We start from the raw sequence: 24,677 nt of genomic DNA on the forward strand, positions 1-24,677 counted from the left end.
ATATGATTGACATTTAGTTCCTCTCACCTGTAAAATAGATGTTTTTAATTATTTAATGGGTTTGGGATTTGTACTGCCTGATATTTAAAAAAATATAAATCATGGGCTGGAGTGATGGGGTCAGTGGGTAAAGGTGTTTACTAACAAGACCTGATAGCCTGGGTTCGATTCCCAGCACCCATGTTAAACCAAATGCACAAAGTGGTGCATGCATCTGGTGTTCATTTAGAGTGACAAGAGGTCCTGGTGAACACTGCTCTGTCTGACTCTCTCTCTCTCTCTCTCTCTCTCTGCTTGCAAATAAATACAAAAAAATTTTTAAATATAAATTGTAACATATTTCCACATACCGTTCTAGTGTTCCCTAGCTCATCAAATGAAAATATACTTCCCATCCACATGTACAAGTTAGAAACCCAGAAAGTATTCACTTATTCTTTCAGCAAATATTTAATGAGTGTACAACAAAACATAGATAACAAAATGAAACAAAAAAATTCCTATTGGCTATCTGCCACTGTCACTGAAATTAAAGATGATTAAAGATAATGGTGAACAAATCAGAAAAGGCTCCTGTTTCACAGACATAGTCCCAAGAAACATAGAGCCAAAGGAAGGGTAGGACTCCTTACAACATGCTCCCTCCAGCCATAAAATGGCCTGGATATTCATGACCTCACAGTGCCTGACACTACCTGCACAAGACCATCATAAGAGGAGGAAAAGATCATGACATCAAAATAATAGAGAGACTGAATGAGATGGGGAGGGGATATGATGGAGAATGGAATTTCAAAGGGGAAAGTGGGGGGAAGGAGGGTATTACCATGGGATATTTTTTATAATCATGGAAAATGTTAATAAAAATTGAGAAAAAAATAAAGATCAAAAACATAAAAAAAAGAAATATGCAACCATCCAGTCAGGGTATGGGATAATTTTTCATTATCTGTTAACACTCCTTTATGTATTACCTTCCTTTGTGTTTCTTTATAGGTAAATTTCTGCTTATTATCCGTATAGATTAATTTTGCTATTCTTGAACTTTAGTGGAATCATGTGGACCTTTTGCCTGTGTTTTCTCACTTAACCTTTCTGAGATACATTTATCCATAGTTACTGCTTTATTGATGAGTAATATACAGTTGTATCAACAAATACACTCTACATTATTAATTCCTGTTAGTGGACATTAGATGCTTACAATTTTTAGCTCTTAGAAACATGGGTGTCCAGATATAGTGGCACAGTCCTGTAATCCTAGCACTGAGGATATGGAGACAGGAGGATCAGGAGTTCAAGGCCAGCTGGAGCTACAGAAGGACTTCCTAAAAAATGGTTGCAATTTTCTTTTCCTAGATAGGTATCTAAGAGTAGAACTGTAAGATCACATGATTGCCAGAAAAAACTGAACAGTTTTTCAAAGTGAATGTGTACTTCCAAAAGTCATGACAGTTCGGACATATTTTCAAAAGATGCTTCTCTCTGAAGCCTGATTGGAGCAAGAATAAAAGGAGAAAGGCAAGTTAAGAAGCAGTTTAGTCCATATGAGAGGTAGTATGTGTGTATGTGTGTAAACTGGCAAAGGAGGTAGCAGCTGCAGGAGTACATAAAATTTCATTAATTACTTTTATGTCACTGTGATCAAAGTCACTGTGGAAATGACTTAAGGGAGAGATTTATTTTGGCTTACAGTTTCAGAGGATTTCAACCCAACATGGTGGGGAAGGCATGGCCATAGTTCATGGCAAGAGAAGTGTTTGGCAGGGGCTTCTCCAATCACTGTGGACCAGGAAGTGGAGAGTCATCAGGGTTCAGCTCTAAAGGTTCTATATCCTTCTTAAAAACACTTTCAGCTGGTGAACATAAGTTCAAAACATAAGCTTGTGGGGGTCACATTTAAGATTCAAACCATAACAAGTCAAAGGAGAGGTATTACTTTCTTTTAAAAATGGAAGGCATGCTTGATAATTCACTTCTCTCTTTTCTGCCTCTACTAAATATGAACTATCACCAAGTTCTATTTATTTTACCTCAGAAATCACTTGTGTCTATTCATTTCATTCCATTAGCCACTGCCAGCACTCTATCCAAGTTTACATTATTTTCCCCCACCCCCATGGATTGATGAACCTAGGGCTTGCAATTGACCCACTATCTTCAATACTGAGTACATTTAATGTCTTCTCCACACTTCTGCTAGCCATTTTTCAAATGCAACTATGATCAAAGTACCTTTTCCTTCTCTCCCACATCCACTTTGTTTTAAAGGACTTCCCATCGCTTATTGGACTATTTCCCTCTTTCTTTCTTTATTACTCCTACATTATGTAAATCTGACCCCTAAGTCTTTGTACTTGACATTCTATCTGCCTAGAATATTCTTTTTCTCACATCTCCCCTCTTATACCAAACTCTAGTTAATTCTATTCTTATTTCTTTGTTTTTGTTTTTTCTAAAGTAGGGCCTCACTCTAGCCCAGGTTGACCTAGAACTCTGTTGTCCCAGGCTGACCTTGAACTCACAGCAATCCTCCTAACTCTGCCTCTTGGGATTAAAGATGTGTGCCACCATACCTGGCCCTCTATTTCTATTTCTTTAGCAGCCCAGTTCAACCATCCCTTTCTCAGGAAAGTGTCCCTGTTAATTCTCTTTGTTACAAACTCACACAGTAACTCATAACTTTCCTCAATAGTACATTACATAGTTGCAAGTTTTCATTTTATTGTGATTATTAGTGTTTGCCTTCCTTGTAGTTAAGCTCCATGAAAGCAATAACATTTCCACGAGGGTGGCAATTATGTTTCCAGCCCCCATTAGATATATACCACTTAGCATATCTGGCAGATAAGCACTTAGTAAATATTTGTTAGGTGAATTAAACTCAGTGAATGGTGAACACATGAATCTCAATTGTTAATATCTCATTAAGTAATATAACATAATCTCACGAATTAGTTCAGAAATTTTCAGGTACCTCTAAAAGAAGAAATGACAATAATAATTATTATTTGTGTAGGGTTACAATTAACGAACTTGTAACAACATATTACACCTATTCATCTCACATTAAGGCTTACTCAGTGTACATTCCCTGGATTTATATATATGTGTAATGACATGCATATACACAGTTATATCATCCAGCATATTTTCATCACCCTAAAAGTCATCTGTGCTTCATCTAATCATTGCTCTCTTTCCTGAACTTCTGGAAACCATTGATGTTTTACTGTTTCAATAGTTTTGCTTTTTCCAGAATGTCATGTAGTTGAAACCATACAGTATGTAGCATTTTCAGATTTTCTTTTTTTTTTCCAAGACAGGGAATTACTCTGGCCACAAATAAACTATATAGCATATGCTGGCCTCAAATTCATAGAAATCCTCCTGCTTCAGATTCAAGGTAGAATTTCACTCTAGCCTAGGCTGACCCAGAACTCGCTTTGTAGTCCCCAGCTGGCCTAGACCTCATAGTGATCCTCCTCTCTCTGCCTCCCAAAGGCATGTGACACCACACCCAGCTTCTTTCCTTTTTTATTGAGAACTTTAAAATATGAACACATAGCATTTTTTTCATATTCTCATTTGGCTAAACTGTATGTCTCCTTGTCTCCCACCCCCACTCAACTGAGGGATTACATAGTAGAGGGTTATCAGTAATTATTATGGGGTCACAAGTGCCTCAGTCAGTCTCTGTGGGAAGACAGTGTCTCAGAGTACATCTCCCCACTCTGTGGCTCTTACATTCTTTCTGTTCACCTTTGTGCAATGTTCCCTGAGTCTTGAGAGCATGTTATAAGTATCCTTTAGTGTTGACATCTTGGAAGCCTCTGATTTTCTGTTTTGAGGAGTTTTGAGTCTCCTCAGTGTTTCTTACCATCTCCTTGGAGGAGGATCTCAGGCTAGCGTGAAAGCAGCATTCATGTTTAATCTGATACTTCCTCTGTAATGTCTCCTGGTCCCTGGAAGGTGTGATAGAGATGATTTGTCTCATGCTAGGCAGTTGGCTTTCTTTACTCGTCATTCTGATGGGTTGCTGCTAGTACTCACTGCCATCTGTAAAAAGCAGATTCTCTAGACATGAGTGAGAGCAGAATGGATCAAAGGGGATAAACAGACATTTAGAAGACCTTTTGACTGGCATATTGTGGTGGTTTGAATAGAATAGATGGCCCCCAATATATTCAGTTCTTTATTGTTTGTAGTTTGCATCTGATGACTACCTGGCTGGAGGCAATGTCACTGGATGATCTTAAGGTGTGGTGGTGGGTTTCTGATTTCAATCTAAAGATATGCAAAGTGTGCCTAGCTAGAGTTCCTGAAGTGTGCTGTGGCTTTTGACCTTTAGGCTTGTGCTTCTCTCTGTCTGCTTGGGCCTGTGAAGGCAAGCCAGCTTCTTCTGCCATTATGGAACTTTCCCTGGATCTGTAAGCTTCAATAAATCCCTTCCTCCATAACTGTGCCTGGTCTGAAAGTTCATCTCAGCAAACCTGAATCTGTCTGCTACAGAACTTGGTACCGAGGAGTGGGCTGAGATGTACCTGTCTATGTGGATGTTGATCTTTTGGAACCTTTGTTTTGGAGGAATAGGCATGGACTTGGTGCTTGCAGCTGAAGATGTCTTCTGGAGTGGTAAGCCAAGTATTATGGACTATTCTGATGAAAGCCTGAGAATGCTAAGTGCATTGAACTTCAAGGCTTGGCTTATGAGCTTTCTAAGGGGAAGGAAAGACTGCAGAGGACTCTGTTGGAACTGGGCTACTGGCATAAGGGCTGGCTGCGTCCTGCTGCCCAGGCCCAGAGAGTTTGATCAAGGTTAAATTTGTCATGGACTGATGTGCTTGGTTAGAGATATTGGACTGAGAGACTTAAGATTTTAAGCTGGAAAACTTTAAGCAAGTTAAATTTACTGGCACAGAGACTGGCTTTAGATTACTAAAGCTGCTATTGTCAAACACATTAGCAATCTTAAAGGACCCTGGAAAAGATGGCTGAGGAAAGACTATCATAGAAATGCAAATACTTTTTGAAAGAGTTGTTTGGAGAAGGAACCTACTTTTCAAGGCTATGATTTGTTTCATCCCTGAATTAAGAATATGGCTGTGTCCTACACACCTGGTATTGGTTTCAGAAGCATGAAAAATGAGAGCAGTGGTCGCGAATTGCACATGCTTCCAGGAGCTGCTGCTGAGATGTGGCATGAGGTAGGGCCTGATGCCCTAATAGGCTGAAAGAGCCTTTGGAAAATGTGAGGAGTGATCATGAATTGCACATGGTTCCAGGAGCTGCTGCTAAGATGCAGCATGAGGCAGGGCATGATGCCCTGATAGGCTGAAAGAGCCTTTGGAAGATGGACCGTGGTTTGCATGAAGACCTCAAGATGTTTTGGATATATCAGGGCTGTGCAAGGGCTACCATGGAGTGCACTGTTGGCCTGGGATGGAAGTGTGGACATGGACACCCTTGTCTTGTTCCTGATTTCAGTGGAAAAGCTTCCAGCTTTTCCCCATTTAGTAATATGTTGGCTGTAGGCTTGTCATAAATATCCTTTATTATATTGAGATATGTTCCTTCTATTCCCAGTCTTTGTAGGACTTTTATCATGAAGGGGTGTTGGATTTTGTGAATTGCTCTCTCTGCATCTAATGAGATGATCATGTGATTTTTATTCTTCATTCCATTTATATAATGTATTACATTTATTGATTTGTGTGTGTTGAACCATCCCTGATCTCTGGGATAAGGCTTACTTGGTCATGGTGAATGATCTTTCTGATATATTCTTGTATTCTGTTTGCCAATATTTTGTTGAGAATTTTTGCATCTATGTTCATGAGGGAGATTGGTCTGTAATTGTCTTTTATTTTTGTTCTACGTTTGTCTGGTTGTGGTATCAGGGTGATGCTGGCTTTGTAGAAGGAGTCTGATAGAATTCCTTCTTTTTCTATTTTATAGAAAAGTTTAAGAAGCAATGGTGTTAGGTCTTCCCTGAAGGTCTGGTAAAATGCAGCAGTGAATTCATCTGGGCCAGGACGTCTTTTATTTGGGAGATTTTTGATAACTGCTTGGATTGCCATACTTGTTATAGGTCTATTTAAGTGATTAATCTCATCCTAATTTAATTTGGGTAGGTCATATAAATCAAGGAAATCATCCATTTCTTTCAGATTTTCATACTTAGTGGAGTACAGGTTTTTTATAGTATGTCCCTGTGATTTTTTTGAATTTCTCTGGTATCTGTTGTGATGTTGCTTTTTTCATCTCCAATTTTATTAATTTATGTCTCTTCTCTCTTTCTTTTGGTCAGATTTGCTAAGAGTTTTTCAATCTTGTTTATCCTTTAAAAGAACCAACTCTTTCTTTCATCTATTATTTGGACTGTTTTTTTTTTTTGTCGTTTCTATTTCATTAATTTCTACCCTAATCTTTATTGTTTCTTCCTGTCTACTGATTTTCAGTTTGCCTTTTTTTTCTCTCCAAGGCTTTAAGGTGAAACATTAGATGGTTTACTTGCGACCTTACTAATTTCTTAAAATAGCCACTTAAAGCTATAAATTTCCCTCTTAGGACTGCCTTCATTGTGTCCCAAAGGTTTTGGTTTGTTGTGTTCTCATTAACATTTGACTCTATGAATTTTTTGATTTCATTCTTTATTTCTTCACTGACCCATTCATCATTACGTAGTGTATTGTTTAGTTTCCATGATTCTGTGTATGCTCTATAGCTTTTCTTGCTATTGATTTGTAGTTTGATACAATTGTGGTCAGATAGAATACAAACAATTATTTCAATTTTCCTGTATTTGTTAAGATTTGTTTTATGTCCTAACATATGGACTATTTTATATTTCCATGTGCTGCTGAAAAGAATGTGTATTCTATAGCATTTGGGTGAAATGTCCTGTATATATCTGTTATGTCCATTTGTTCTATGACCTCCTTTAATCCAGATGTCTCTCTATTTATTTTTAGCCGGGATGACATGTTGATTGATGAGAGTGGAGTGTTGAAGTCACCCACTACAACTATGTTTGGTGTTTTTTGTGACCTTAATTCTAATACTGTTTGTTTGATGAAGTTGGGAGCATCTGTGTTAGGTGCATATATGTTTAGGACTGTAATGTCCTGTTAGTGTGTGCCTTTAATCAATATAAAGTAACCTCCCTTATCTTTCCTAACTAATGTTGGAGTGAAGTCTACCTTGTCAGATATTAGGAAAGCAACCCCTGCTTGTTTTATAGGCCCATTTGCTTGAAATACCGTTTTCCAACCTTTCACTCTAAGATAGTGTCCATTCTTTGTCGAAAGGTGAATATCTTGGAGGCAACAAATTGAAGGATCCTGCTGTTTAACCAGTCTGCAAACATATGTCTTTTGGTTGGGGCATTGAAGCCATTGATATGAAGAGATATTATTGAAAGGTGTGTATTTATTTTTGCCTTTTTTTTGTAGTTCTTTCAGTTTTGCCTTTGCTCTCTTGTGTTAAAATATTTAAGTATGGTTTGTTTTTTTTCCAGGTTCCTTATATGTGTGCTTTTCTTTCTCTTCAGCTTGGAGGATTCTTTCAGGTATTTTCTGTAGAGCTGGTTTTGTCTTCAAATATTCCTTTAGCCTGCTTTTGGTGTGGAATGTTCTTATTTCTCCATCTATTTGAATGGATAGCTTTTCAGGATAAAGTAACCTTGGTTGACAGCTGTTATCTTTCAGAACCTGGAATACATCACTCCAAGCCCTTCTGGCTTTTAAAGTTTGTGTTGAATAATCTGCTGTGATCCTGATGGGCTTGCCTTTGTAGGTAACTTGATTTTTCTCTGTAACTTCTTTCATATACTTTCTTTGGTTTGTATGTGTGGTAATTTAATTATAATATGGCAAGGAGAGGTTCTTTCCAGGTTTTGTCTGCTTAGTGTTCTAAAGGATTCCTGTATCTGCATTTGCACCTCTTTTCCAATTTGGGAGAAGCTTTCTTCTACAATTTTGTTGAAAACGCCTACTATGCCTTTGGAGTGAAATTCTTTTCCTTCTACTATACCCTGAATTCTTATGTTTGATCTTTTCATAGTGTCCCAAATATCTTGAAATTCCCATTCATTCTTTCCTATTAGTTTGTCTTTCTCTTTGTTGGACTGTATTAGATCTGCCACCTGGTCTTCTAGTTTAGATATCTATCCTCTCCTTCATCCATTCCACTGGTGAGATTTTCTACAGAGTTTTTTATTTCATTAACTGTGTTTTTCATTGCTAGTAATTCTGACTGCTTTGTCTTTATTATTTCTATTTTATTATTTATGTCTTGAATTGACCTCTTTGTTTCATTAAATTGGTTTTCCTGTGTTGTCTTTGATTCCTTTGATTTCCTCTTTGACTTCTTTGAGCATATTTATAATCATTCTTTTGAAATGTTTCTCAGGCATTTCCTCTAACTAATTTGCACCAGAGGTCATTTCTCATGCATTAATACTTTCTGGTGGATTTATATTGTCTTGATTTTTGATGTTTTTTTGTGTTATAATGTATATATTTTTGCATCTTGGATTAATTTAATGCTTGGATTTTCTAGTTAGATGCAGTATTACTATATGTATCAATCAATCTGATGTTATATATCTTCAGGGTAGGAGCTTAATGTGGTAGGGTTGGCTCTTAAGTCTCTCAGAGTATCTCCAAAAGTTACCATAGGTGTTGGATTTTCCTGCTATGAGAGTATTCATGTAGGGTGAGGGGAACAAAATACAGGCAGATTCTAAAATTTAACTAAACAATGTACACATTCAATGAAAAACAGCACAAAGTATATATGCATGTGTAGGTATTATGACAACCAGATCCTTCAACAAAGTCACTGTCCCTTAGGGTGTGTTGTGCCCCACATGCTTAATCCTGTCAACTAGGAGGTTAAGATTTCTGGTCTGTTGAGGGTTCCAAGTCAGCTTGTGACCAAGTGAGACCCTTCCCTAATGTACAACAGAAGAAGAAACAAAGCCACTATAAATCAAGAACCAACAAGCAAAAAGCCCAAAATATTGCTTAGTTAAAAATGGTAAATCTAGCCTTCTGTCAAATTTAATATATAATTTATCCTGATAGGGAAGGTTCAACTTACAGTTCAGGCCTATATGCCAGGTTTACTTGGCAGGTACTGATCTGGTGTAATTCCTGTTAACTTTTGGGATGATTTGGTCTCACTTATACTGCGCTCCTGCTTGGGCCCCTTTTTGGTGCACTGTGGGTTCAAGTAGGCTGGCTGGGCCGCTGGACCACTGCTCTGTTCGCAGGTGCTGGGTGCTATGAGCTCCCTTGCCCAGGTCTCTGGTGGTTGCTGGTACTTGTGCTGGTGGTGGGAGGGGAGGCTGTGGATGGTGGTTCTAGTTCTCCTCCTGCTCCACGTGATCCTCTCCCTCGTGATCTGCTCCTCCATTGTTTGCTGTGGTCCTACATTCACATTTCCTGAGTTTGTGAGGAGCTCCGGTGTAAGTGGAAAATGCCCTTGCCTGGCTTTTCCTGCTGCTCAAACTGAGCCTTGCAACTGTGGCCCTGCAGACTGGCTGCCACTGTAGACCTGGTGCTGCCACTGCTGGAGCTGCTTCTGCCTGGCTATGTGGGCTCTAGATGATCTGGATCTTTCCTACTTCTCTGCTGCCATTGGTAGTTTCTTATACACCTCACTTTTTAGTAGAAGAGTGTATTTTGCTGGGTTTCTTTTGGCTTTTTCTACCCTAGGCTGCTTTGGCATGGTTCATATGCCACCATCTTAACTGCAAGTCTCCCATACTGTTTTTTAAATATATTTTATTTATTTATTTGAGAGACAGAAAGAAGAAGAAAGGGTAGGGGGGAAGGTGCACCAGGGCCTCCAGCCACTGTAAGTGAACTCCAGCACATGTGCCCCTTTGCGTCTGGCTTATGTGGGTCCTGGGGAGTCGAGCTGGGATTCTTTGGCTTTGCAGGCAAACACCAGCCATTTATTCAGCCCCAATATTGTTTTTATTACTATCTCTTTGTAGTATATCTTGAAATCAGATATTGTAATGTTACCAGTATTATTTCTTTTACTGAGGACATTTTTGGCTATTTGTGGCCTTTTGTGCTTCCATATGAATGTTGAGACTATTCTTTTTCTGTGAAGAATGGTGTTTGAATTTTGGGTGGAATTGCATTGAATCTGTATATAGCTTTTGGTAGGATGGGAATTTTCACAATATTGTTTTCTCTAATCCATGAGTGTGGGAGATTTTTCAATTTCATCTTCAATTTCTTTCTTCACTGTTCTAATGTTTTCATTGTGGAGTTCTTTCCCTATCTTAATTTTTAGGAATATTGGAAGATGTAATTTTTTATGGCTATTATAGGTTGGACTGCTTCCATGATGTCTTTTTCAATATGTTTATCATTGGTGTATATGAAGGCTACTGATTTCTATGTTCTGGCTTTCTATCCTGCTACTTGGCTGAAAGAGTCCATTGGCTCTGAGTTTTTTGGTGGAATCTTTTGGGTATCTTAAATATAGAACCATATCATCTTCAAATAAGGCTAGTTTGACTTCTTCCTTCCCAATTTATATCCCCCATTTTGCTTTCTTTTGTCTTTCTGTTCTAGACTTCAAATACTACTTTAAGTAGCAGAGAGGTAAGTGGACATCCCTGTCTTTAAAAATAATTTTTTTTTTGTTTGAGAGCAACAGACATAGAGAGAAAGAGGCAGATAGAGATAGAGATAGATAGATAGATAGAGAGAGAGAGAGAGAGAGAGAGAGAGAGAGAGAGAGAGAGAATATGGACATGCTAGGGCCTTCAGCCACTGCAAACAAACTCCAGATGCATGCGCCCCCTTGTGCATCTGGCTAACATGAGTCCTGGAGAATGGAGCCTTGAACCAGGGTCCTTAGGCTTCACAGGCAAGCGCTTAACCAGTAAGCCATCTCTCCAGCCCAACATCCCTATCTTGTTCCAGACTATAGTGGTAGTGCTACAAGGTTTTCTCCATTTAGTATGATATTATCTTTGGGTCTGTTCTATTTATTTATTTTTTTCATCATGTTGAGATATGATCCTCCCCATCTATAGTCTCTCTAGTGTTTTAATCATGAAGGGATGTTTTATTTTGACTAAGGCCTTTCCTGCATCTTTTGAGATTATCATGTGATTTCTGTCCTTAGGTCTGTTTATGTGAGGTATTGCATTTATCAATTTCTGATCCTCCTGCCTCTGCTTCTTCAGCAATTTCCTACTGACATGTGATACCACAACTGGCATACATTTATCAGTTTTTGAATTTTGAACTCCCTCTACCTCTCTGTGGTGAAACCTAGTTGATTGAATTGGAGGATGCTTTCAATATCTTCTTGGATTCAATTTGTAAGAACTTTGCTAAGATGCTTTGAATATAACTTCATTAGAGATATTGGCCTGTAATTTTCATTCTTGTTTTGTCTCTGTTTGGTTTTAGTATTAGTGTATTTCTGGTTTCATATAAAGCATCAAGGAGAATTCCCTCCTTTTCAGTTTTGTAAAATAACTTAAGTGGTTTCAGATTTTCTATAAAGGTCTTATAGAAGTTGGAAGTGAATCCATCTGAGTCTGGCCTTTTTATAGTTGGAAGATTTTTAATTACTCCTTTAATATCTCTGGATATCATGGCTCTATTCACATCATATCAGTCTTCTCAGTTAGCTTTGGTGCTCATCTAAACCTTGGGCTGCCTGCTCAGTGCTGTGCAGTCTCCCCAGGGGTCCACATTGGAGAGTAGGTCTAGCTTTTGGAGGGCCTAATCTAGTCTTTCCTACTAAGGCAGAGGTACAGGCAGTGAGGTCAGTGCCAAATGGTCCAGATCCTAATGTGTGTGTGAGGGGAGGTGTTATCCCATGGGGTAAATGGGTGCAAGGGGAATGCTCACCTGAACACTATGGTTTCTTCACACCAGCATGTGCTGAGAAGTACAATCAGCTTGGGTGTCCCTATTTAGAACAGCACAGTCAGGCAGACCAGAAATTGATGTCAATGGCAAGTGGACCTGATCACCTGTCATTGCTTTTTTTTGGGGGGGGGGTTGAGGTAGGGTGTCTCTTTATCCCAGTGTAACCTGGAATTTTCTCTGTAGTCTCAGGCGAACCTTGAACTGATGGTAATCCTCCTACCTCATCTTCCCGTGTGCTGGGATTAAAGGTGTGCACTACCATTCCCAGCTTCATTTCTTTTTTATTGCTGAATAAGATTCCATTGTCTAGCAGTACTTTTTTTAAAGGCCTAAGCGAGGTCAGGGAAAGAGATTGAGTAAAGGAAAGGTGGAGGAAGGGCTAAAAATCTTTAAATTTATGACAGTTTCAAACTTCATTCTCTATACTTAACTATCTGCATTTTATCAGCTGAGAGTTTACTTACCACCTTGTTTTCTTTTGCTTGTGTGTATGTGTTTCTGTAGAGCATATGTATGGTTTGTGTGATATATGGTGTATGCACATATGTGAACAGATACGTATGTGGAGGCTAGAGGAAAAGGTTGGTGTCTTCTTATCATTCATCTGAAGGTTTCCTTGAGATTGGGTCTCCTCCTCAATTTAGAGCTGCTATCTATTAGTGAGACCCAGAAATTCTCTCATCCCCAACCCCACACCTGCCACCCCATGGACTGGAATTACAGATATGCATGGCCACACCCAGCTTTTTATGTGGGTTCTGGAGAGACAAAATTGGCAGTCTCTGGCCTATGAGGACCTCATGCTTAAGTAACAAGCAGTCTTAACAGCTGAACCATTTTCCAACCTGCATTACCTGTGTGTGTGTGTGTGTGTGTGTGTGTGTGTGTGTGTGGTGTGCGCGTGCTCATGCAGGTGTGTTTATGGGCAGGTGTATATACACATATGTGCATTAAGGCCAATGGACAGCCCTATGTTGCATTCTTCAGAAATGTCATATGCCTCCTCCTTCTCCTCCTCCTCCTCCTCCTCCTCCTTCTTCTTCTCCTTCTTCTCCCCCTCTTCCTCCTCCTCCTCCTCCTCCTTCTCTCTCTCTCTCTCTCTCTGTCTGTCTGTCTGTCTCTGTCTCTCTTTGATTTTTTTCAAGGTAGGTTTTCACTCTAGCCAAGACTGACCTGGAATTAACCATGTGGTCTTAGGGTGGCCTCATGGCAATCCTCCTACCTCTGCCTCCCAAGTGCTGGGTGTGTGTTACCACACCTGAGCCTTTCTTTTGATTTTTCTTCTTATTTATTTATTTAATAACTTTGTACTCAGTGAATACAGTCAAATTGGCACCATTTTTAGGATCATCCATATTATACCCCCTAACCCTGGCCATTCTTGTTGAGGTATATTGGTCATGCATTCTGGAGTTAGCCCACAGTTATAGGTAGGAGAAATGTCTCTGTGTATCAAGACCCAACATGTGGCTCTGACATTCCTTCTGCCCTCTCTTCCACAAAATTTCCCTGAGCCATGTTGGGTTCATTTTGGGTCTGCTTCAGTGATGAGGTGTTGGGAGCCTCCATGTCTCTGGATATCTATTTTGGTAGGAGTTGATTGTTCTCTGTATCTATCTCCTTCACCCTTGTGCTGGTACCCAGTTCACCAAGAAAACAGCACCCTTTCTTGTTTTCACCAATTATTCTTAGTTTCATCTGGGGCCCTTTTGAGGTATGATGGGGTGGTTCTCTCCTTAGGATCTGTGTCTATCTGAAAAAGAGAAGCAGATGCTCCAACGGAGAATAAAGTTAGCACCAGACAAATGAGACAACCCTTATTATTTTATAGAGAATTTAATAGGTGTAGACCCTCTTGTAGCTCACAATTGGTGGTAGCTTGATAATGGAGAGTGGGCTCATGTTTGGATATGGTTCTGACTTGTTTCACAGATCCAGCTATGGGTCCCTTTCCACTGAGTGGATCAGTTAGCCAAATCAAGAGCAGTTGGTTTCCCACCATGGCTGTATGCCACTATTGCTCTTGTGTGAGCATCACAACAGGTTATTTTCTGCTAAGTAGGTTAGACCATGAGTGAGTTACTTGGACAGATATTGGTCATTTTCCCTCAGTTGCCCATGTGGCACCTTCTGGCACTAGACACACTGACTGTCTGGGGACTGACTCTCTTCCAGCTTCCAGCCATGTCACTCCATGTTACTTGTCAATTGCATATGGTGACTTCAGCAGTAGGGTCTTACCACTAACCTTTGGTGGGTAATCAAGTACTCTGACAGAAATCTGTCTCTCTTTTAGGAAACCTTGTAGGTCTCTGATAAAAAGCTCATTGTGGATGATAGCCATATTCTGGTACTGGGAGTTAGAGGTCAGTACCCACTAAGAGAAGGAAGAAAAAGATAACTAATATAAAAGAGTTGGAGAAGAGAAAGAGAGAGAGAGAGAGAGAGAGAGAGAGAGAGAGAGAGAGAGAGAGAGAGGTTGAGAGAGAAGCAGTAGAAGATTAAGGTCAGTCTTCATTGTACCCTCTCCAGTGTCTTGTGGCTCAGGTGTTCCCTCTAAAGGCCTGATGAAGGTTCAATCATTTGGTATGCCTTTTAGGATGTAGAATTATATGGTATCATTGCCATTTGGGTCTATATTTGTGTCTCCCACACCCTACCTTGCCTTCCCCTCCCTCCCTACCCTCCTTATTGTCCTAGAGATGCTTGCTGGGTAGGTTGGCATCTTGGGTAGATATAGGTTAGGTGCTATAGATGAGTGAGTCTATATGGTGATTTACTTTCTGTGATTAAGTTCATTGAGAATGATCTGTTCCAGGTCCAACTATTTTCCCTCAAATTTCACTGTGTCATTTTTTCTTAGTGATGTGTAGAATTCTATTGTGTAGATATACCACATCTTAGTTATCCATTCTTCTAATGATGGACATCTGGGTTGATTCCAGCTCTTAGTTATTATGAATTGAGCATCTATGAACATGGTTGAGCAAGTATCTCTGGACTGAAACTTAAAGTTTTTAGACTACATGTCCAGTAAGGGAATACTGGGTCTGCTGGTAACACTATAGTCAGCTTTTTCAGGAGTCTACATATTGCTTTCCAAAGTGGTTGTACCATTTTACATTCCCACCAACAGTGGATGAACGTCCCTATTTCTCCACATCCTTGCCAGGATTTATTTTCCTTTGATTTTTTGATGTTTGCTATCCTTACTGGGGTAAGGTAGAATCCCATAGTTGTTTTGATTTTCATTCCCCTGATGATTAGGGATTTTCTTAATTGTGTGTTTTCCATTTGTATTTCTTCCTCTGTGATCTGCCTGTCCAGCTCTTTGCCCTATTTTGTGAGTGGGCTGTTTGACTTTTTATTGTTTAGGTTTCTGAGTTCTTTGTAGATTCTGGAGATTAGACCTCTGTCAGTTGGATAACCTGCAAATATTTTCTCCCATTCTGTGGGTAATCAATTGGCTTTGTTTATTGTATGCTTGTCTGTGCAGAAACTCTTCAGCTTCATGTGATCCCATTGGTTGAGTGACTGTTTAAGATCATGTGTTACTGGGGTATTGCTCATGAAGCCTTTTCCCATTCCTATATCATGGAAAGTTCCTCCTATATTTTCTCCCAGTAGTAGCCAAGTTTTTGGTCTTATATTGAGGTCTTTGATCCTCTTGGACTTGAGTGTTGTGCATGGTAAGACGTGTGGATCAAGTTTCAATTTCCTGTATATGCTTATTCAGTTTGTCCAGCACCATTTGTTGAAGATGCTGTCTTCTTTTCCAGCCTATATTGCTATGGCCTTTGTCAAATATCAAGTTGCTGTAGTTGCTTGACCCAAAGTCCATGTCCTCAATTCTATTCCATTAGTCTATACGCCTGTTTTTATGCCAGTAACATACTGTTTTTAGTACTATGGCTTTGTAAGATAGATTTAGGTGAGGTATGGTGATGCCTCCAGAGGTATTTCTTTTGGTGAGGATATGCTTGCATATTCGAGGCCTTCTGGATTTCCCTGTGAAATTTGAGATCATTTTTTCTGTCTCTGTGAAGAACAATGTGGGGATTTAAATTGGAATTGAATTAAACCTGTATATTGCCTTTGGTAGGATTGCCATCTTCACAATGTTAATTCTGCCTATCCAGGAGCATTTTCTCAAGTGCTCCTCAATTTCTTTTTTAAGTGTTTTTATGTTTACATTGTGTAGATCTTTCACTTCCTTGGTTAATGTTATTCCAAGGTATTTTTTTGTTGTTGTTGCTGTTGAAAATAGGACCATATCCATTATTTCTTTGTCTGTATCTTTGTCATTTGCATATAGAAAGGCTACTAATTTTTGTGCATTGATTTTTGTATCATGCTACTTTGCTATAAAAGTTAATCACCTTCAAGAGTTTTGGGATGGAATCTCTCCTGTCTGTTATGTATACAATCATATCATCAGTGAGTAGAGCTAACTTAACTTCTTCCTTTCCAAATTATGTCCTTTTTATTTCTTTCTCCTGTCTTATTGCTTGAGCTAGGACTTCCAGAACTATATTGAAGAGCAGAAGTGAGAGTGGAAAGTCCCATCTTGTTCCTGATCTCAATGGGAATTCCTCCAGTCTCTCTCCATTAAGTATTATTTGGGCCTTAGAAGCTTTGTATATTGCATTTATTATGTTAAGGTATGAACCAACCATGCCAATTCTCTCCAATGTTTTGATCATGAAGTGATGTTGTATCTTGTCAAAGGCCTTTTCTGCATCTATCAAAATGATCATGTGGCTTTTGTGTTTAACCTTGTTTATGTGCTGTATTACATTGACAGATTTCTGTATATTGAGCCACCCCTGCATTCCTGGAATAATTCCCACCTGATCATGGTGGATAATGCATTTCATGTGTTGTTGGGTTCAGTTTGCAAGGATTTTGTTCAGGATCTTTGCATCTAAGTTCATCAGGGAAATAGGGTGGTAGTTTTTTTTTGTGGCATATCTGCCTGGTTTTGGAATTAAGGTGATAATAGCTTCATAGAAGAAGTAGGGGAGCTTTCTCTGTTTTCTATTTGTGTGGCAAAGTTTGGGAAGCAATGGTTTGAGTTCTTCCATGAAGGTTTGATAGAATTCAGCTGAGAAGCCATCTGGTCCTGGACTCTTTTTGGGGGGGAGATTTTTTAAATTACTTTTTCAATCTCAATGAGTGTGATAGGTTTGCTTAGAAGATTAATCTGCTCTGAGTTTAGCTTTGATAGATCATATGTGTCCAGAAATTTATCTGTTTCCTCCATATTATCCAGTTTTGTGGAGTAGAGTAAATCCTTCTGATTCTCCCTATTTCATTTATGTCTGTTGTGATCTGTCCTTTTTCATTTTGAATTTTGTTAATTTGATGCATCTCTCTCTCTTTTTTTCTTGATAAAATTGGCCAGGGGTTTGTCAATCTTGTTTATTTTTTCAAAGAACCAGCTCTTTGTTTTGTCAATTTTAAAAACTGTTTTCTTAGTTTCCAATTCATTAATTTCTGCTCTGATCTTAATTAGTTCTTTTCTTCTGGAGCTTTTTGGGTTGGATTTTTCTTGCTTTTCCAGTGCCTTCAGGTGGATGGTTAGATTATTGATTTGGGATCTCTCTGTCTTTGTTTTGAAGGCATTTAGTGCTATGAATTTTCCCCCGAGGATCGCCTTCATTGTGTCCCATAATTTTTGGTATGATGTATTCTCATCTTCATCCATTTCTAGAAATTTTGCAATTTCATTTTTTATTTCATCCACTATCCATTTATTATTTGAAAGTGTGCTTTTCAGTTTCTAGGAGCTGATGTGATTCTTGTTGGGTCTTTTGTTGTTAATTTCTAATAGCACTATGATCTGATATCATGCAGGGAGTTATGTCAATCTTCCTAAATATATGGAGGCAGGCCTTGTGACCCAGTATAAAATCTATTTTAGAGAAAGATCCATGGGCTGCAGAGAAGAATGTGTAGTGTGTGGATTTTGGATGGAATGTTCTGTAGATGTCCATTAGGTCTAAGTCATCTATTGTTTTGTTGAGCTCTCTTACTTCCCTATTGAGTTTCTGTTTGGATGATCTGTCTATTACTGATAATGGTGTATTGAAGTCCCCAACTATGATGGTGTTGGTGGTTATTTCTGTTTTATTGTCAAGTAGGTTTTGCTTTATGAACTGTGCTGCCCCTGTGTTTGGTGCATACAGATTTATGATTGTAATATCCTCTTTTTTTCTCAATTTTTATTAACATTTTCCATGATTATAAAAAAAAAATATCTCCTGGTAATACCCTCCCCCCCCACACTTACCCCTTTGAAATTCCATTCTCCATTATATCCCCTCCCCATCTCAATCATTATGCTTACATACATACAATACCAACCTATTAAGTATCCTCCTCCCTTCCTTTCTCTTCCCCTTATATTTCCTTTTTAACTTACTGGCCTCTGCTACTGAGTTTTTTCCTTCTCATGCAGAAGCCCAGTTATCTGTATCTAGGATCCACATATGAGGGAGAACATGTGGCATTTGGCTTTCTGGGCCTGGGTCACCTCACTTAGTATAATCCTTTCCAGATCCATCCATTTTTATGCAAATTTCATAACTTCATTTTTCTTTACCACTGAGTAGAACTCCATTGTATCAATGTGCCATATCTTCATTATCCACTCATTAGTTGAGGGACATCTAGGCTGGTTCCATTTCCCAGCTATTATAAATTGAGCAGCAATAATCATGGTTGAGCACATACTTCTAAGGAAATGAGATGAGTCCTTAGGATATATGCCTAGGAGTGCTATAGCTGGGTCATATGGTAGATCAATCTTTAGCTATTTTAGGAACCACCACACTGATTTCCACAATGGCTGGAGAATATTGCATTCTCACCAGCAGTGTAGAAGGGTTCTTCTTTTTCCACATCCCCACCAACATTTATGATCATTTGTTTTCATGATGGTAGTCAATCTGACAGGAGTGAGATGGATTCTCAATGTAGTTTTAATGTGCATTTCCCTGATAACTAGTGACGTAGAACATTTTTTAGGTGCTTATATGTCATTCATATTTCTTCCTTTGAGAACTCTCTATTTAGCTCCATAGCCCATTTTTTGATTGGCTTGTTTGATTTCTTATTATTTAAGTCTTTGAGTTCTTTGTATATCCTAGATATTAATCCTCTATCAGATATATATCTGGCAAAGATTTTTTCCCAGTCTTTAGGTTGCCTCTTTGCTTTATTCCCAGTGTCCTTTGCAATGCAAAATCTTTGTAATTTCATGAGGTCCCAGTGGTTAATCTGTGGTTTTATTGCCTGAGCATTTGGGGTTGTATTCAGAAAGTCTTTGCCAAGACCAACATGTTGAAGGGTTTCCCCTACTTTTTCCTCTAGCATTTTCAGAGTTTCTGGTCTGATGTTAAGGTCTTTAATCCATTTGGACTTAATTCTTGTGCATGGAGAGAGGGAAGAACCTATTTTCATCCTTCTACAGATACATATCCAGTTTTCCCAACACCATTTGTTGAAGAGGCTGTCTTTTCTCCAATGAGTATTTTTGGCATTTTTATTGAATATCAGGTGGCTATAGCTACCTGGGCTTACATCTGGGTCCTCTATTCTGTTCCATTGATCTACATGTCTGCTTTTGTGCCAGTACCATTGTGTTTTTGTTACTATGGCTCTGTAGTATAGGTTAAAATCAGGTATGGTGATACCACCAGCCTTATTTTTATTGCTCAATATGTAATATCCTTTTGATGGATCAGCCCCTTGATAAGTAGGAAGTGGCCTTCTTTGTCTTTTTTGATTATTTGTGGTTTTAAGTCTGTTTTATCTGATATTAATATAGCTATATCTTGCTTTCTTATTACTGTTTGCTTGGAATATTGTTTTCCACCCTTTCACCCTGAGGAGGTGTCTCTCTTCAGTGGTGCAGTGGGTTTCTTGAAGACAACAGATTGAGGGATCTAGTTTTTTGATCCATCTGGTTAACTTATGTTTCTTGATGGATGAGTTAACGCCATTAATATTTGGGGTAATGACTGTGAGATTTGATTTGATCCCTGCCATATTGTGTTGGTATATGTGGTCTGGTGTTTTCATGGACTTTGAAGGTTTTTGTGCCTTCTCTGAGTTTGATTATTGTGATTTGCTTCTTGTAGACATTTGAATTTGATTATTTGATTCTTCTGTGTGGAGAATTTCCTGAAACTCTGTGTAGGTTTGGTTTTGTAAAGCTGAGTTTTGTCATGAAAAGTTTTTCTTTCACCATCTTTTATGAGGGATACTTTTGCTGGGTAGAGTATTTTGGGTTGGAAGCCATAGGTTCTTAGACTTTGTAGTTTTTCATTCCAGGCCCTTCTGGCTTTCAGGGTTTCCATTGAGAAGTCTGAGGTAAGTCTGATGGGGTTACCTTTAAAAGTGATGTGCTGTTTTTCCCTAGATGTTTTTAGGATTTTCTCTTTGGTGTCAATGTTTAAAGCCTTAATGACAATATGTCTTGTAGAGTTTCTCCTTTGGTCCAATCTGTTTGGAGTTCTGTTAGCTTCTTGTATCTTGATGGGCCTTTCTTTTGAGAGAGTGGGAAAGTTTTCTTTGATTATTTTGTTAAATAAGTTCTCCATACCTTTGGTCTGAATTTCTTCTCCTTTTGGTATTGCAATGATTTGGATATTAGGACATTTAGGGGTATGTATATCACAATTCCTTCATGTTCTGTTCACAGAAATTTTTTAACTTATTGAAACTTTTGAACTGTTTTTTCCATTTTGTCTTCTAGATCCAAGTTTCTATTCTCCACATGGCTGACTCTATTCTTGAGAGCTTCTAGAGACTTTTGGACTTGTTCAATTAGGTTTGCATTTTCTCCTACTTTTCTATGTATAGTTTCCACCCCTCTGTCGAGCTCCCTTTTCACATCATTTTCTGATTTTCTTGATGCTTCTTGGACTTCATCCTTGCATTTCTTTATGTCTGCATTTAGCATCACCAGCTGATTTTTGAGGTCTTCTTTTTCACTCTCCTTCATATCTCTTAACTGTCTTTGAACTCCTTCCATTTTCTTATCTATTAGGTCTAGTCTAGTGATGGTAGCATCCACACAATTATTGGTCCTTTGTTGCTTTCTGCAAGTTCTACCAGTGTCTTGGTCAGGGTTGCATTGCTCATAGCTTCATTTTGGTGTTCTGACACTAATGACTCTTCTATGTTTTGATTAGAGATGTTCATTGTAGGATTGGGTGATCTAACTGGATTTTCTTGCATTTGATTTTTCATGTTATTTCTTTTGTGCTGTGGTCTGCCCATCACAGTGTATGGGCAGGGAGAGTAGGACTGTGGTCTCGATGGACAGGGGAAGTGGTGCCTCTTAGGGGAGCTGGCAGGGCTAGCTGGCAGACAATCAGATGGCCTGAGGGGTCCTGAGCTAACACGTGGGTGGGTGGATCCGCCTGAGCTCAAGTACAGTGGGAAGCTGAAGCAGCCCAAGGACAGATCCCAAAGCTGTCTGAGCTCTTACTTGGCAGAATGCCAAAGCAACCTGAGCTCCTGAGTGGCAGGGGTGCAAAAGTTGCCTGAGTTCTCACACAGTGATGTGCCAAAGCTGCTTCAGCACTAAGCACCAAAGCAGTCTAAACTCACATGGCGGCATATTGGACATAGAAGCAGTCTGAGCTCACAAGCAACAGGACACTGGTGAGCAGCTGGTGTGGCAGACAGGCATGGGATTGCACCTGAACTGGCACAGACAGGCAGAGTGAGCCTGAGTTTGCGTGGGCAGGTGGACTGGCCCTGAGCTCACATGTGGACCAGTGGTGGTCAGAGCAGTAAGTGGGCAAATGGGCAGAGCAGGCTAAGCTTGCACAAGCAGGGATCGAAGGTGTGCGTGTAGTGGGCAAGTGGACTGATGAAGCCTGAGCTCCAGTGGGCCAGCAGGCGAACCCTGCCCAAGCTCACGTGTGGGCAAGGGTAGCAGGGCAATCGCCCCTGTGCAGTGAGGCTAGTGGAACTATGTTGGCCTGGGACCCTTTCCTACAGTAAGTGCAGGAGTTTCCTGAAGCTGGGACTGTGGGTACAGTGGCTGCTTGGGGAGAGGGGGGGGAACTGTTGGGCTACCTGCAAGTGAGGGAATCAGCAATTCCCTTTCTTCCCCCTCTGTGCCCTCCCACTGGCGATCTATTAGAGATTGCTCTCCTCTAAAAGACCCAGTGAACCCTTAATGCCTTTCCTTTCTTTCCTAGGGTTTGTGGAACTGTTAGGTGGTCACCATCTTGGCCAGAAGTTGTCTCTCTTTTTAATACAGCGTTCTCATTGTCCTGGAGTGCACCAGTTAGTTATATAGGCTGGCCAATGAGCCCTATATTTCTCTCCTTGCCTCCATGCTAAGATGGCTAATAAAAACTTTACAAATATTGTAATATATTGGGCTGAGGAGATGGTTTAGTGGTTAAGGTGCTTGTCTGCAAAGCCAAAGGACCTACATTCAATTCCCCAGGACCCACCTAAGCCAGATACATAAGGTGGTGAATGTGTCTGGAGTTTGTTTACAATGGGTAGAGGCCTCAGTGCACCAATTCTCTCTTTTTCACTCTTTCCAATGAATATATAAAAATAAAATATTAAAAATATTTAAAAATAAAATTGTAATACACACACACACACACACACACACACACTTACTTTTTGTATGAACATATTGTGTATTGATCATAGTCTCATCAGGTTATTCTCTTATGTTCCCTCTGTCCTGCCCTTTCCATTGGCCCTCCTCAGGGGGGTTATAGGTATTCACTGTGGGGTTATGAATGTACTAGTCAGTCTCTGATGGGGGCAGGATGGACAATGCTTCAGAATATACCTTCCCACCTGTGACTCTTACATTCTTTCCACCCCTTCTTCCACAGTGTTCTCTGAGCCTTGGAGGGTATATTAAAAGCCTCCTTTAAGTGTTGAGCCTCTGATTTTCTGCTTTAATGAGTTTTGAGTCATCTCTATCAAATCTGCGAGGGCCTGAGAAATATTTATTTTAATTTTATATTTCTGTTTTGTTTTCATTTTTATTTATTTATTTGAAAGTGATAGACAGAGAGAGAGAAAGAGGCAGATAGAGAGAGAGAGAGAGAATGGGTGCTGCAGGGCCTCTGGCCACTGCAAATGAACTCCAGATGCGTGCACCCCCTTGTGCATCTGGCTAACATGGGTTCTGTGGAATTGAGCCTCGATCTGAGTTCATTAGGCTTCACAGGCAAGCGCTTAACCACTAAGCCATCTCTCCAGCCCTTATTTTAATTTTCAAACCTTATGAATAAATATTAGAAACAATAATTTTAATTGGCTTATAATCTAACTCATGTTTAATCATATTCCCTATAAAATGTTTTTCAGAGAAATATTTCAAAATTCCATAGTTAAATTAACTGATGAGAAACTTGCACAAAGAACATCAAAGGTGAAGGTTAAATCTAATTCTCAGTGTGTTTTTATTTCTCAAAACTTTCATGATGGAAGAGGCCATTTGCAGGTAGAGTACAATATTTTATAGTAATATTTTCAAACCATACCACTAGTTTTGTTGTCTTTAAAAGATAAATTATTGACTGCTGTTTTGTGGTTTAAGGAACAATGGTATGTTGCCAAATATAATTATCCAAACTAGAGTTCATAGTATAAGCAAACTGTAAGTTTCTCTTTTTTTTGTTGTTTATTTTTATTTATTTATTTGCGAGTGACAGACAGAGAGAGAAAGAGGGAGGAAGGGAGAGAGAGAAAGAGAGAGAGAGAGAGAGAGAGAAAGAGAGAGAGAGAGAGGGAGAGAGAGAGAGAGAATGGGCGTGCCAGGGACTCCAGCCACTGTAAACAAACTCAGACCTGTGCGTCCCCTTGTGCATCTGGCTAATGTGGGTCCTGGGGAATCGAGCCTTGAACTGGGGTCCTTAGGCTTCAGAGGCAAGCACTTAACCGGTAAGCCATCTCTCCAGCCCAGTTTCTCTTTTTTGTTGTTACTTTTTCTTATTTTTTTAAACTAAAAATTAAATGGAAATATACTGCCTACAGTTGCTTTTACATCTCTAACTTATGAACTTACATTCCTTATATAGGGTTGGTTAGTAATAACAAGAAGTTTATGGCATGTGAAAAAATAAAACCAAATTAGGCCTGCCAGAGGATAAAAAATTAGAGAACAAAGATTATTCAGATAACCAGATGTCCTAACCAAATCAATTAATTGAAACTGAATTCAATTTAATAAAGATCTACAAATCCTTTATTGTATTTGAAGCTCTGGCCCAAATTGAGGATAGGAAAATTTGGTTCCTGCTACAAGGAGCTTGTGTGGTACGGTGGTAGTGAGAAAGACAGAATATAATTAACTCTGTGTTATGAGGGTGAAATAAAACAAGACAGAGAGTAGTAGAAATTGAAAACAATAGTCAAAGAACATGAATACATTAATGACCAGATAGCCTTCATAGGTAAACAGTGGCAGACATAGGATGTCAAAGTTTTATTGCATATCTTTATTGAATTCAGATTGAACTCAGTGTTCATTCACTTGCTTAGTAACCATTTATGCAATGCCTCATGGCAGCACTGGTTCATCACTGAGCTGAGCCTACATCAATAAAGAAGATATGAGTCTAGACCTAGATGAGGCAAAAATTGGTAGAAAAGAAAGATGTACAAATTTATAGTAATTATGACATTATGTGGTTACAACTGACAGACTCTAAAAGTGCAGGTGGGGGATCCTGTTTTGAAGAAAGCTTCCAAGAGAATACATCA

At 39.2% G+C, this 24,677-nt stretch overlaps 1 protein-coding gene across 1 annotated transcript in view; it reads left to right on the forward strand.

The window, feature by feature from the left end:
- Positions 1–24,677, forward strand: part of C5H1orf185 (chromosome 5 C1orf185 homolog) — a 172,756-nt gene that overhangs the window by 133,056 nt on the left and 15,023 nt on the right. The window contains exon 4 of the mRNA XM_045148625.1: positions 23,280–23,415. Coding sequence (XP_045004560.1) covers positions 23,280–23,415 — 136 coding nt within the window. The remainder of the gene's footprint in view (positions 1–23,279; positions 23,416–24,677) is intronic.

This window comes from Jaculus jaculus, chromosome 5 (genome assembly GCF_020740685.1).
Source record: "Jaculus jaculus isolate mJacJac1 chromosome 5, mJacJac1.mat.Y.cur, whole genome shotgun sequence".
In the NCBI taxonomy this organism is placed as follows: domain Eukaryota; kingdom Metazoa; phylum Chordata; class Mammalia; order Rodentia; family Dipodidae; genus Jaculus; species Jaculus jaculus.